At 32.2% G+C, this 14,912-nt stretch overlaps 1 protein-coding gene across 1 annotated transcript; it reads left to right on the top strand.

Annotated features, from left to right (window-relative positions):
- The first annotated feature begins 368 nt into the window (after positions 1 to 368).
- Positions 369 to 12,613, top strand: LOC127731798 (uncharacterized). The gene is made up of 7 exons (XM_052240639.1): positions 369 to 640; positions 1,167 to 1,327; positions 3,474 to 3,601; positions 4,187 to 4,289; positions 6,375 to 6,476; positions 8,406 to 8,537; positions 12,341 to 12,613. The coding sequence occupies exons 1-7, from the start codon at positions 454 to 456 to the stop codon at positions 12,611 to 12,613; spliced, it is 1,086 nt and encodes a 361-aa protein (XP_052096599.1). The 5' UTR covers positions 369 to 453.
- Positions 12,614 to 14,912: the final 2,299 nt, after the last annotated feature.

A 14,912-nucleotide genomic window follows, 5' to 3' on the forward strand; every position in this document is an offset into this window, starting at 1 on the left:
TATAGAATGCATACTAATTTTTTTATTTCCCTTGTATAATTTTAATACATGAACAAAACTAAAGACCAGGCCAAATATTACCCAATATTACATGTTACAAATGTGTTGAGTTTTGTGATTGGATAATAACACAGAGATGTCAGCATATAGGCAGGAAACTGCTGGGGTATATTTGACATTTTTATCTCAAAAACGTCGTCATAACACCCGTCACTATGTGACCTGAATAACATATAATGTCATTTAAAACAACCAAGTACATTCTGTCTGTCATATTTAGCAAATTGTATCAACTTTTTATGTTAACATCAAGTATTTTATTTAGTATTACATGTATCACTAAAAGTAAGAAAGATAAGATAGTAAAAAAAAAGTTTAAAAATAATTTGATGATCTTATATTTCAACTTTCTAAATACCGTTTGTTTCTGCTTTTCAGATTTATTTTGATGGAATGAAAAAGGGGGTAAAATTGTTAAAAAATCAATTCACTGGTCAAATGAAAGATGTGAAAAAATATAAGATTGAATCTAAAGCAGCAAAAAAGGGGGGACAGAGTAAAGTTCGCAAACAGATGCCAGAGGTTTTTGAAGTGCCACAAGAGAAAGCTATAGAACCTCAAGAAAATGAGAAGTTAGTTGGTAAGTTAGTCGTTTCTTTAATTTCAGAATGCCTTCTTTTTAGTATAGGAATCCACATATACCTTAATGAAGCTATACTTAAATTTCTTATCTAAGAGTTAATGGTGTTGTTTGTTATTGACTTGAGCATGATAGGATTTCTAGGCACTATAACTTGGACAGAATTTGTTATGTCTAAAGAAAATATTTTGGTCATGGGACATAAATGTAAGGTAGGATTGAGCTTTTGTCAACAAGCAATAATACAAACACCTCACAGATACCATGAAATATATTATTGTAAATCTTGTAAAATTTTATAGTTATTTCCCTTTAAAAATTGGATATGATTGACAGTGGATGATAAATAATAAAATATCATAAATTATTTATATTTTATATCATCATGTGCATATTGACAGGAAATTATGATTTATTTTTGTTCTAAATGTTATGCCCTGTTGAAAGTAGAATTTTGAATATACTACTGCAAATTAGTTGGTCATTACAACTCTTCTGATTTAAATTTTATATATTCATAATCCAGGAGAATATGTAATGAACCTTGATGATATGGAGCAGGCACCACAACAATATGAATGCAGGACCATTCGTCAGGAGTGGGTCATAGCACTAAAGAAGAGGCTTCGACAAAGCAGATCTCCACCATCAGGTTTGACCCTGCCTGTTCTCATGGACCCAACTAAGGTAATTTGAATATATAGTTATTTGCTTGTATTTTAAATCACAGAAGTATCAATTTTTTATAAGTGACAAATTAGACAAAATAGACATTCTCAAAGGAAGATATCAACAAACAGGTTATCTTTTCAGTGGGAAATCTAGTGACAAAATATTACCTCCCCTGTAAATATTCAAAACTAAATCTTCTCAATATTTGTCCCATCTTAACAAGGACGCTATCAATTATGGATTCACCGAAAAACATTCTGGTAAATAGTAAAATAGAAATAAATTTGAATAAAAACAAAACTTCCACTCAATGTTTTCATTTTCCTCCTTAAGTAGAAAATAAAAAGTACAGCAGGCTATAGAAGCTTGGTGTAGAATTGGTTTAAAATGTTGCCATGCGAATGAATTCCTGGAGTACCAACTTCAATTTATTTTTTTACTGTGCTAATTTTTCGTATATATATATACAGCTAGATCATAGAAAATCAGGGAAAAAATTCAAAGGAATCGATTGATATGCAGCAAAGATTGGCACTTTTTAAATTAAGTTACTAAGCAAAATCAAACAGACCTTATCTTGATGTTAACATTGAATGTGAATAGATCGAGAAGACAGCAAATACCTTTACAAAACTCAAGACGACCTTTGCTTAAAATTGCATACAGAATAGTAGGAAGATAATACTTTATAAAACTAGTTATCTTTATGTTTTTAACCTGCACATACAGACTTTGAAATGCTTATATTCATGAAAAGACAATCAATAGTTCCCTATTGAATGTACATGTTACAAAAGTAGACCGGTGTGCTCGACAGCTAAGGTGTAAAAAATAAGCATACTTTGGGAAATTGTAACACGCTAATGACTTTTTGGAACACACAGAAAATTGGTGACTCAAAGGATCTTTGATTGTGTATGAACATGATTTTTTTCATTTTTTTTTTATTAATATGCAGCAAAGATTAGCAGTTTTTAAATTTCAGTTTTTCAAGCTTCTAAAGCAATTATCTCGATAAATACTGAACATAAAAAATTGTATATTTAAAATTGAGAATGGAAATGGGGAATATGTCAAAGAGACAATAAAGAGCAGACACAACAGCCGAAGGCCACCAATGGGTCTTCAATGCATGTATATTTCTAATAACACAGTTTAACAAATAATTTCTTCAAAATGCACCATCATTATTTGGAAATAACTTTTGATCAGTATGGACACCGACATTGTTTTATTATTGTCTTTTTTTCACTCTATCATAAGAAGAGTGAATTTTCTTTTGTTTTCGTTCACTGGATATCCCACTGCTTTTGTCATTGAAACTTGATATTACCTTTGGTACATTGTAACTGTTGCTCTTTTTAACAACCAAATTATTTTTAAAAACTGCAAAATGATCAATTCAAATCAGTAAAGGATGGTTTACAGGCATATACATTTCTGGATTTTATCATTTAAGAATATTAAATGACATCATCTATTCAAAAATCTTCAACAAAGAATTTGCATTACAAGTAAATGTATTGTCTTTAAACAAAATACTGTTTAAGAAACGTGTGGTGTTTGTGTTATATTTACTAGACAATGATATCCAATAAGGACTATAACAAGAAAGTTTTGTAAAGGATATAAGATTTTTGCAAAAAAAAAGAAAAATAATATTTGATATCACTATTCTCTCAAATTTTTATTTGATTTGTTTTTGGTTTCTTTTTTAGTTTCATTATACTCTAGTGATATTGGACTTTTTGAGTCAGGGAGAAACAGAATTGTTGACTTCAAAAGCCTACGTCATTAACTTTGCCTATAAAAATACAGATAAACAGATTAACAATTTGGTTTTTCAAACTAAAGGATATTGTAGGCGTGAAACTCTCCCTTGTTTGAATCACCATTGAATTCTTTGAGATACTCATAAGTAATTCTTAGGCACTAGAAAGGCAGTTGTTGTGACTGGACTGAAAATATATTTTGAATAATGAACATTTCCTTTATAAAAAAAGATGCATGTTAAAACTGATGTCACAAGGCAGATGATAATTTAGGCTTTCTACTTTTTTTATCTTTTAAAACACTTTCATTTATTTTTCTAAGACTTACAGTTTTGAAACTTATTTGACTAACTAACCATGCTCATAACTATTCATGAAATATATTGCAGTGTAAGTCTCCAGATGAATTTAAAAACTCTGACACACAATTAGGGGACTATAAACTGTTCTTATTAGGTGGTAATCACCTAATACAGGCAATGAAAGAGCTTAAAGATGAAGGGATCAATATTTCAAGGTATGTGCTGTTATTTATTGCAAAATTAAAGGTTTTAAGAAGATACATAATACTTTTTTTTATATGGTTTTAATGATGCATTTTTATACGACTGCTGTCATATATTGGTATCACGTTGTTGTTGTCTGTGTTGTCCAAAGACATTTGCTTTCCGGACAATAACTTAATTTAGTAAATATAAATTACAAATCTATGAAATTTAAACACAAGGTTTATAACCACAAAAGGAAGGTTGGGATTGATTTCGCGAATATTGTGTCCATTTTTGCCCCAACTGTTCATGGTTGGACCTCAGCGATCGTATCCAGCTGCACTCAGCAATGCAATTTATTGATATTAAATCTGAAACTGGACATTTTGTCTGAATTCAGTCTGTTGGCAATTTAGGGCAGTCATTAAGAAAAAATTACAAGATGTCTGAGGTCATTGCAAGATCTTCCTAAAAAATGAATCACATGGAAGCTATAAAAAAACCTTGAAGCAAGAAAAAGAAGATTAAAGAAGTAAAACAGTCATCTGTATTCATTAAACATAGCCTTTAAATCTTAATACTAAATAAGTTATTACTACTTTCAAATTTTACAGTGAGATTAACGTTAATTTGTATGCTGGTCTAACCCCTGAGGAGGCTAGAAGTGTTGGGAATAGACACAATTTTATGATGACAACTTTGCCAGTAACTTTTCAAGTAAGTACTTCTTCAACAATATATGACTAAGGAGATGTGGTATGATTGCCAATGAGTCAACTATCCACCAAAGTTCAAATAAAGTGGATGTAAGCAATTATAGGCAAGTGTACATTCTTCATCAATGAGAAAAACCCATACCATAAAGTTGGCTATAAAAGGCCTGACATGAAAAATATGAAACAATTTAAATGAGAAGACGAACAATGTAACAGCATAATTCATCACAAAACAATTAAAGAAAAACAAGTATGACAAACATGAACCAACAATATCCAATGATCTACAGGCTCCTGACTTGTAACAGGCACATTAAGATGTGGCGAGGTTAAACATGTTAACCTGGCATAGTAGTGTTACAGCACACCAAATGAAACAAACTATAAAAATCTGACAGTTGACAAGGGCTTAACTCATCAGATCCATACAAAGAAAAACATCAAACAAAAACACTGACAGGACGTGGCAGGGTTAATATCCCTTACAAAAAAATAATACAAAGTACAGATCTCAGAGTACTCACATTTACTAAGAGCTTACTCCCCTGGTTAATATTAGTCAAATAAATAATTTGCATTGTGAGCACTCTCACATGTTAATTTCTGGCCAACATGATCATGTACATGCTTCATAGAAACATATGTCTCGTCTACTTTCTTAAATCAAATTAACATTTATAAAATGGATGTATCTAAAGCATTTCCTGGAATTACATCCATCAGTAATTTTCATATCCAAAAAATGAAACCCAGGAATACATAAGTACTTGAATGCATGAGAGCTACTCTATTTGAAGGTCATCATTGCCTGAGACCATGAAAACATCTACAATTCATTTTGGTTGAAGCACTAAGGGAGTTTTTAGCTCACTTGGTCGAAAAGGCCAAGTGAGCTTTTTCTCATCGCCTTGCATCCATCGTCTTTGTTGGTCGTTGTTTAATTTAACAAAAATTGGCCACAATCATCATTAGTTTAAACAAATGTGTCTGATGACCTGGACCACCAACCAAGATGGCTGCCATGCCTAATTGATCCCTTAAGGAGTTATTGCCCTTTATAGTCTTTTTAAACAATTTTATATTAATTTTGTAATTTTTTTCATACACTTTCCCAATTTATTTCTTGATATTTTATGCATGAAATATTTCTGAAACTACTGAGACAAATCCAACCAAAAATGTCATCAGGTTGCTGCCCCTGAATTGATAATTTTAAGGAAATTTTGCAGTTTTTGGTTATGATGGCATCTGGAATATAATTATAGAGATAAAATGTAGTTTTGGCTAATATCTCTGAAACAAAAGCATTTATAGCAAATCTGTACTGAAATTTTCAGACAAATCAAACAACCCATTGTTGGGTTGCTGCCCATGAATTGGTAGTTTTAAGAAATTTTGCAGTTTTTGGTTATGATCTTCAATATTATAATTATAGATAGAGATAAACTGTAAACAGCAATAATGTACAGCTAAGTAAGATCCACAAATAAGTCAACATGACCAAAAGGGTCAATTGACTCATCAAGGAGTTATTGGCCTTTACAGTCATTTTTAACAATTTTTTTTAGAATTTTTATTATCTTTTACAAAAATCTTCTCATGAAATTATTAAGTCAAATTTAACCAAAATTGGCCACAGTCATCATTAGGGTATCTTGTTTAAAAAATAAGTTGGATGACGCAACCTGCTAACCAACATGGCCAACATGGCTAAAATAAGGACATAGGATTAAAATGCAGATTTTGACTTATTTCTCTTAAAGTAAAGCATTACAGCAAATATGACATGAGATTAAAATGTTCATCAGAATAAGATCTATCTGACCTGAAATATTCAGACAAATCAGGCAACTAGTAGTTTGGTTGCTGCCCCTGAATTGATGATTTTCAGGAAATTTTGCTGTTTTTGGTTATCATATCGAAATTTGTTATAGATAGAGATAAACTGTTAACACCAATTATGTCAGCAAAAAAGTGTTTTTAAATGTTATTGAACTGTAAAATTTAATTAATGTTTTATACAAGTATATATGATAATAAACTGTACTTTTTGACAATAAATGAACATTTATTCCTTATTTTACAGCAAAAAGTTGAGCAAACAAGAAAATTCTACAAAGAGGGAATAACTGGGGGTGATTTAGTAAAAAAAATTAAAAAAATCATACAAGAAACAGAAGAGACAAAGGTATTATATATGATAACTCTTTACATTGTTCCTAAATATAGTTCATGTAATTTATTGATTTGCTTATCATTTATACTGTTAAATAAATATAGATTACAACACTGCAACAAGCGTGTTACGATATTTCTCCACTTTCAACAGTTAGATTTTAATGTTTTAACTGTGAATAGTTATCAAAGGTACTAGGATTATATACGCCAGACGCGCGTTTCGTCTACATAAGACTCATCAGTGACGCTCAAATCAAAATAGTAATTAAGCCAAACAAGTACAAAGTTGAAGAGCATTAATGAAATTCGAAAAATTTGTGCCAAATACGGCTAAGGTAATCTATGCCTGGAAAAAGAACATCCTTAGTATTTTGAAAAATTCATACTTTTGTTAACAGGAAATTTATAAAATGAACACACAATTGATATTCATGTCAACATGGAAGTGCTGACTACTGGGCTACGTGAGGCTTGCCAAGCTTTTTAAATAATTAAAATGTAACGGTTGAGAGTGGGGAAATATTGTAATATACAAGTTCTAGTGATGGAATGTGTTTCTTTAATTATGTTTATCCTTCCTGTTAAAAGATTTGCAGAAAGTTGTGTTCTTTATATATGACTTCATCAAGCAAGGTCACCTTTTTTATGACTTCATAACAGGAAATTCAGAAGTAACTAAGAAAATTCAACGTCATAATTAAATTCAACCAATCATTTGCCAAGAACAGATATCTCACTAGTAAATAGAAATATTTCTCTCACACCAATCAAGAAATGTGAAAATAGCACAAAAATCAATTTAGTTTTGAGAGATCGTAGGGATTTTCTCTGCATATTGCAACTCTACAATTTAACATTTCCAAATAAAAAATTCTTAGAAGTTAAAAAATTACAATTTAAAGTGAAGCAGTCAATTTTCCCAATTCCAGCCTTCTTTCACAAAGTGATAGTTTCTTCAAAAACAAATTAAAATTAAAAATGTCACAAAGTTTATACTTTTATAATGTAATTGCATTACGACTATGTCAATGGCACAGTTGCAGTAACTAGAACTGTCCACAAAGCTTAACTAACACCCCTGCATCTTGATTTGATTTTCAAAATATCCTACTAGTGCTAGTGACTGAAATACAGGAAATGAATGAATGCAGTTGGTTATATAAATTTGGACTGTTTTCTAATGTTTTACTTAAGGTTGTCTCATATGTATCCCTTCAAGTATCATTTGAATATAAAAAGAAGATGGGGGTATGATTGCCAATGAGACAACTCTCCACAGGAGACCAAATTGACAAGGAAATTAAAAACTATAGGCCTACAACAATGAGCAAATCCCATACCACATAGTCAGCTTTAAAAGGCACCATATTGTCAAATGTAAAACAATTCAAAGGAGCAAAGTAATGGCCTAATTTATGTATAAAATAATGAATGAAAAACAAATATGTTACACAGCAACAACTGACAACAACTGAATTTCATGCTCCTGACTTTAGATAGGCTCATACAGAATGTGGCAGAGTTAAACACATTTTAAGATGCCAACCCTCCCCTAACCTGAATTTTAAGTAAATATTTAATCAAAATTTTTCTAATATGAAAATAAGGAGATGTGGTTTTTGATTGTCAGTGAGACAATATCCACATGACATAAACAGATTACAACCACTGAACCATAGGTTCCTGACTTGGGACAGCAATTTGGTGGCCCGGTTTAACAAGTTTGAAGGTGCCAACCCTCCCCTGCTTTTTGTCTGTTAAGTACTTAATTATTTGTTGTGTAAGTCATGATTTGAACTTATGAAATACATACAAAGTTAGTGTTTTGACCAAGATTTAGAAGTTAAGTTATCATGAAAATGTGATGAATTAACTTGTTCAAGTTTCAGTTTAAGGTATTTTACAATAAATTTGTTTTCATGTTATCTCTATTTTCCAGGAATTGAGCGAGGACAGCTGCAGCACCATTGTATCGGTTGCCACATATACTGAAACAGTATACTTAAAATATCAAAAGTTGGTGAAAATTCATGAACAGAAAAGTGGTTGCGATAAAAATATTTCACAGAGGGTAAGTAGTACTGTAATCAATAATTTATCAACTTTAGTCATGGTATCTATATCTTTATTAGTTCAGTATTAAAGTATTTGATTTGATTTTATTGTTTCACCAAGTATGAGAGATAGGGACTACTATCCTGGCAATGTAAAAAGTAAAATCACAAAAATACTAAACTCTCAGGAAAATTCAAAAAGGAAAGTCCCTAATAATTTGTATAAAGCTTTACAGTTCAGGAGGAAGAAGACCCAGATGCTTCATACCTTGTATGCAGATACCTTTTGTTTCCGTCATTTATTTGTCCATTTTTCTTGACTTTCTTTTCATGGTTCAGCAAAAGCTTTAAAAAAATTACAGGTTTTTTTCCATGTGAATTTTTTCACTTATTATGAGTAATAGGATAAATATGTTTGGTATATGGGTTCCTTGCAATGTCTGTATGTCTGTGAGACACAGTTCACTTGACTTCGATCTCATTTCATGGGTCAGTGATCAAGGATAAAGTAACATGTTAAGTAAATTTCTCAGATACAATAAGCAGTAGGCCAACTACATATGGTGTATGGAAAGATTGTAATGGGTACATGTTATCTGACCTAAAACTCATTTGCATTGGTCATGAAGTTCCTGATGAAGGTGAATCCAGAAAAGTGCTTCGGACGCATGAAATTATTAAACGTGTTTTATACATCACTGTTTCTATACCACTGCTGGTGGACTATCAGTCCCCGAGGGTATTATCAGCTCAGTAGTCAGTACTTCGGTACTGACATGATTTATAACAAACCTTTCTAAAATTGTCCGTTTATAAATTTTGAAATTATAAAGAAACTAAGGTTTCAGCTCCCTCAGGCAAAGTTGACCTTAGATAAATTTTGCTATTTGTTTTAGGTATTTTTGTCATATACCTCTTCAACTGTTTTTCGGTACTTATACATCCCTCAGATTTCAAATGTTTGGCTTTGAGTGTTCCTGATGAAGGTGAATCCAGAAAAGCACTTTGGACGCATGAAATTATTAAACGTGTTGTTTTCAATTTTAAGGTTTTGTGTTTTTGTTCATTTTTTCAAGTACATGTACTATAATCAATAGGTCAACTATATTTGGTGTATGGACTGATTGTAATGTGTACATGTCTGTCTGTCGTGTACCATCCGACCTTGGCTTCTAGTTTATGGTGAACCACAAGTGGAAGGTCAAGGGGTTGAAATTAGCACTGGTCTGGTGGTCCAAGACCAGTAGAGATTGTGTTGGACCAGTAGATTTTGTCAGCTGGTGGCCCAGCGGGGGGGGGTTACTGACTATCCTTTCGGGTATAACTGTGCCGACAGCATTTGCCAAATCATACCCTGTTCTAATCAGAAAACATTGAAAAACATACCCTGTACCCTGTTCTAAACAGAAATATTGAAAACATACCCTGTTCTAGACACGCTCAGAAATATGCACCGGGAATGATCCTGTTCTAGATCGTATAAAATAGATGCAGTTCTAGACACCGGGTTCTAGACGGTATCTTAAACAGTAGTCCAAATAATTATGACGTCTTGCAAGGCTATTTTATTTTTTTTTCTGTGACGCCTTCCTACGTTTAGGAAGGCGTCACAGAAAAAAAATAAAATAGCCTTGCAAGACGTCATAATTATTTGGACTACTTAAACAGTTAAATAAGCGATCCTCTTCTAGACAAATACTTTGTTTAAAAAAAGACCCTGTTCTCACCAGCAGGGCATGAAAAAGCGACCCTGTACTAAATAGCAGGACATGAAAAAGGGACCCTGTTCTAACCAGCAGGGCATGAAAAAGTGACCCTGTTTTGCGGCACACTCGTACCACTAAAAATATAGGAAGTAACCCCCCGGGCTGGTGGTCCGGCGGACCAGTAGAAATTTATTTATGAAAATTACTGATTGCGTCACAATCTCAGTTTGTGTACAAAATTTGTTACCTTCGAAATCAATTACACGGTACTAGAGGGTACAAAGTATTACAATTGGTCAAGGGTCCTTCACAACAACACAAAGTGTGGAAATTTTGGGAAGGTGTTAAAGAGCCGGACTAAAAAAATTAAAATAAGTGACATTCAAAAGGAAGATCGGAATATAGTTTATGAAATTGACAAAAGGAAACTTAAATATCAATAATCCTGGCAGAAAGGTCGCAAATGCTTAGATTATAGTCGATCGCAATGTAATGAATTGTATAACATGTGAAAAATTTGCAGTGATAGACTTAGATAAGAAATTTATTTTTGTAACAGGATCTTCAAATGTTAAGTTAGATTCGATCTGTACTTGCTCATGAACAATCAGAACAGCACAAAAGATCTATGGGAATAAATGGATTGATTTTAACCAAGGTGGTGCCACTGACTTTTTGAACATTCTAAGACTTATGGATTTCATTCTTTCCCTTCCTGCTCATTCTGCTGATGCAAATAGGGGTTTACTGAGATAAAAGTAAACATCTATCATTTATATTAGTGTTTGTCAAATAAATGTCATGTTTGCAGGACCAGTAGATTTTTCAGTCCAGTGGTCCGGCTGGCTAGTACACAAAAAAGCTTAAATTCGACCCCTGGGTAGGTCAATGATATTTGGTTTGCAGTTGTAATAGCATTGGCTCATCTCATTTCCATGGAGATTATTTGGCCCTGCCCTCTCAATCATGGTCTATTGACTTTGAAACTTTTGCTTAGTTTTCATGTATTAGTTTGTGATTAGGTCAGTTCATGAGGAATCATTAATGGTAGGCTAATGTTAATTGGTATTCAGTTGTATAAGCAATAGCACATCTCATTTCAATGGAGAATATTTGGCCCGCTCCTTAAGTTATGGTCTATTGACTTTGAAACTTTTGCTTAGTTAACAGTTACATGTATTACTTTGTGATTCGATCAGTTTAAGATGAACTGCTAATGTCAAGTCAATGATATTTGGTATGCAAATTTATTGGCATTTGCAAAGTATCATTTCCATGGAGATTATACAGCCCCACCCCCTCTTCATAGTTCATTGACTTTAAAACTTTTACATAGTCTACAAGTTAATGCTTGTGTTTAAGTGTGTTTAAAGGGAACAACTTATAATAAGTCAATGGTGTTCGGTATGCCGTTGTATAAGCATTGGCACATCTCATTTCCATGGAGATTCTTTAGCCATGTACCTTCAGTCATGGATTATTGACTTAAAATATTTGTTATTTCAATTTCAACATTTGCATAATCAAAATTACAAGAAAGCAAGACATATCTCTGTATTAAAAATGTTAAGATTATGTGTAATTTGTAGTTAAACCTTCGATCATCTGTAGGACTTGCAACATAAAATTATGGTCAGTTGATAATGTTTTCTCTGGGTAACAATCTGCTTTTTCATCCTATTGGTTATATGTGTAATTTATATAATGAGTGCATTAAAATTATTGATTTAATCATGCATGGGAAATATAAAGCCCCCCTCTCTCATTCATGACTTTAAATTTTTTATATATGTTTTTTAAAATCTATTGACTTGACCTTACAAAACTGAAGATTTGGTATAAATGCCAATATAACAACTATCCACCAGGCCAACACATGTGTATGCAAGTAACTATAAGAAACCAAACAGCCTTCAACAATGACTTAAATCAATAATATATTATAGTTATAAAAGACTTCAATCTGCCATTCTGGTATGACACTGTAGCGAGGAACTTCATATTACTTGAAAAACCATCAATAATCTTTAATCTGACATTGAAATGTATATATTGCAATGTATTTTGAGTGATAATTGACATTTCAAAATCATTTATATAATTAACAATTTCAGCTATTCAGGGCGTTGCAAGGATGCAGTGAATCAAACAAATTGGAGTTCCTCTCCAAAGCATTGGAGGATGGTTTGAAAATTACAGCTATGCATGTTGAGAAGGCTAGGGCCAGGGAAAGCATCAAAAAAGTGTTTCAACAAAATTTAGCCATTGCTAGTTGGGAAGAGATTATAAAGAAATATCCTGATGCAGGGGAAGAGCTGGAAAGATTTGTCGGTAAGAATAAAATCATAGATTTGATAATAATTGAACACATCCAAAGTTTTGAGTAATCAATTTGTATTGTAAGGTGGACTCAATTTGGGACAAAAAAACCTGCAAATGTTTGCACCTGTCCTAAGTCAGGAATCTGATTACAGTAGTTGGCGCCTGTTTATGTAGTTCATACGTGTTTCTCGTTTCTGGTTTTTATATAGATAAGACCGTTGGTTTTTCCGTTTGAATGGTTTTACACTAGTAATTTTTTGGGGCCCTTTATAGCTTGCTGTTCAGTGTGAGCCAATGCTCCGTGTTGAAGGCCGTACCTTGACCTATAATGGTTTACTTTTATAAATTGTAACTTGGATGGAGAGTTGTCTCATTGGCACTCATACCATATCTTCCTATATCTATTTAACAAATGCCAATTAAGGGGGCACTAGCTGTCAAATTCATGTTCACCGATTTGACTCAAATTCTCATATTTGTTATATAACAATGTAAAACATTTATCCAAATTATAAAAAATCTAAAATAAACAATTTACAGGGCATAGGGTTGATAATATGTAGCTTCGTTTTGTGTGTATTTTAGTCTAAATGCCATCTAATTAACTGTCGAGTTGACCTCCCGAAAACCATCGATGCCCATATAAGGGATATAAACATAAATAAAGATATAAATAGATAGCGCAACTCGTGCAATTGGATTCTTCTAGGTCTATTTAAGTTCATTTATAGATTAAAAATATGTTGACATTCTTTTCCTTTAAATAATCAAACATGCACACAATTCATGCGTTATCCAACTCTATCTAAGGGGTTAAATTGAAGTTCACATGAATATGGATTCAATGAGGTTGAACTATTCACTTGCAAGTGAATAATTCATCATCAATATTTATTTGCTTATTTTGACAAAATTAGACAATACTGGCTGCTAAAAGCCAATTATTATTTCACTATTCCACTTTCATTAATGATTGAACAAAAAAAATCATATTTTATATTTTTTTTATATCTCGTAGCTAGTGCCCCTTTAAGCTAAAAATACAAATTACAATACAGTTTTCTCGTAAGTATCAGTATTCATGGCAGCATAAAGCAATCACTAGTCAATCAATCAGTGTTCACACTCCAACACTGTGTAAGCTAAAATAAATGAAAACTTTAACAAGAACATGATAACAACCCTGGAACAATTTTGTTTATAAATAATGAAATTTGCTTTATGAAATTTTATTTGAAATTACGCAAGGACCAAGAAATTTTCCATAAAGCATGTACTTCATGTTTAAAATCAAATGAGATCATCAGTAGTTTTCAATTCTAATACCTCAAACAAGCAATGTCTAATTCTTAGATTTACAAATTGTCAAATTAAAAGCTGTTTATATTTATGCCCCTGCGGTATAAAACCACTAATTCATAGCCCCATTGCTTTCTATGTTAAATTCTGCAATTTCAAGCATAAATGGCTACTTTGTCTTAAGTTCAAATAAAGTGGCAGTTATTTCATGTCAAAACTGTACCTTATGCTGACTTGTGCTGAAAAAATCAACATACCTTTAATAGCATATTAGAGTGTACTGGTTCCCGGAAGTTTGATAGTACTAAAACAGGAACTTCTGATCTGAACAACAGGCCAAATGAGCCCTCCTATGAAAATTGCATATACTTCTTTATAATTCAAATAAAACTTTCAACAAGGGTTCTACAGTGATCCCAAGTCCTCAAGCTTTCATTTGATACTAAAACTGTCCAAATATTCCCACTATTGACAAAGATACAGCTATGCGTAGGAACTATTTTTTTAAAATATGTACTTCTTTCTTGTATGTTCTCTCCGACCGGGCCTGAATTAGTGGTTCTATACCTATAACTGCACCAAACTTGTTATATTGACTTCTGCTTGACTTAATTTCCTTCTATGATCTATTTCTAGCATAGAAAAACACATAAAGCTTTTGTCAAAACCCTATATCACTGAATTCAAGCTCAAATTGGACTGGTAGTAACATATGCATTAAACAAAGAAAACTACATATGGATACAAATAGTGACAGATATGACACTTTTTCAATTTTTACCAGTTCTGATTTGTTAATATCTACTCAAATAACAGTGTTCTTACCTATATGTCTTATTTTTATCAGAGATTCTTCCTTGAATATAAATACAGTGGTCCAAACATAAAATATATTTGATAATTTTGTCCCCCCTTTTTTCTACATGTTGGAAAAGAAGAGTGATTTGGTAAAAAAACCATACTTTTATGTATAAACATGGATCAACAAGAGCAATTTATGTATCTCCAAGCTAGACAACTTGCTAAAATGGTTATAAAATGCATTTCAAGTGAGATTTTGGAATT

The sequence above is a fragment of the Mytilus californianus genome, unplaced genomic scaffold, assembly GCF_021869535.1.
Source record: "Mytilus californianus isolate M0D057914Y unplaced genomic scaffold, xbMytCali1.0.p SCAF_20, whole genome shotgun sequence".
Lineage (NCBI taxonomy): Eukaryota > Metazoa > Mollusca > Bivalvia > Mytilida > Mytilidae > Mytilus > Mytilus californianus.

What these genes read in the sequence shown, in the direction of transcription:
- LOC127731798 (XM_052240639.1), top strand. Translation starts at nt 454, where the DNA reads ATGAAAAAGGGGGTAAAATTGTTAAAAAATCAATTCACTGGTCAAATG. An exon ending in TTCTCATGGACCCAACTAAG is followed by an intron (nt 1,328 to 3,473) that starts GTAATTTGAATA and finishes AATATATTGCAG; the next exon opens with TGTAAGTCTCCAGATGAATT. An exon ending in ATAAAAATATTTCACAGAGG is followed by an intron (nt 8,538 to 12,340) that starts GTAAGTAGTACT and finishes TAACAATTTCAG; the next exon opens with CTATTCAGGGCGTTGCAAGG.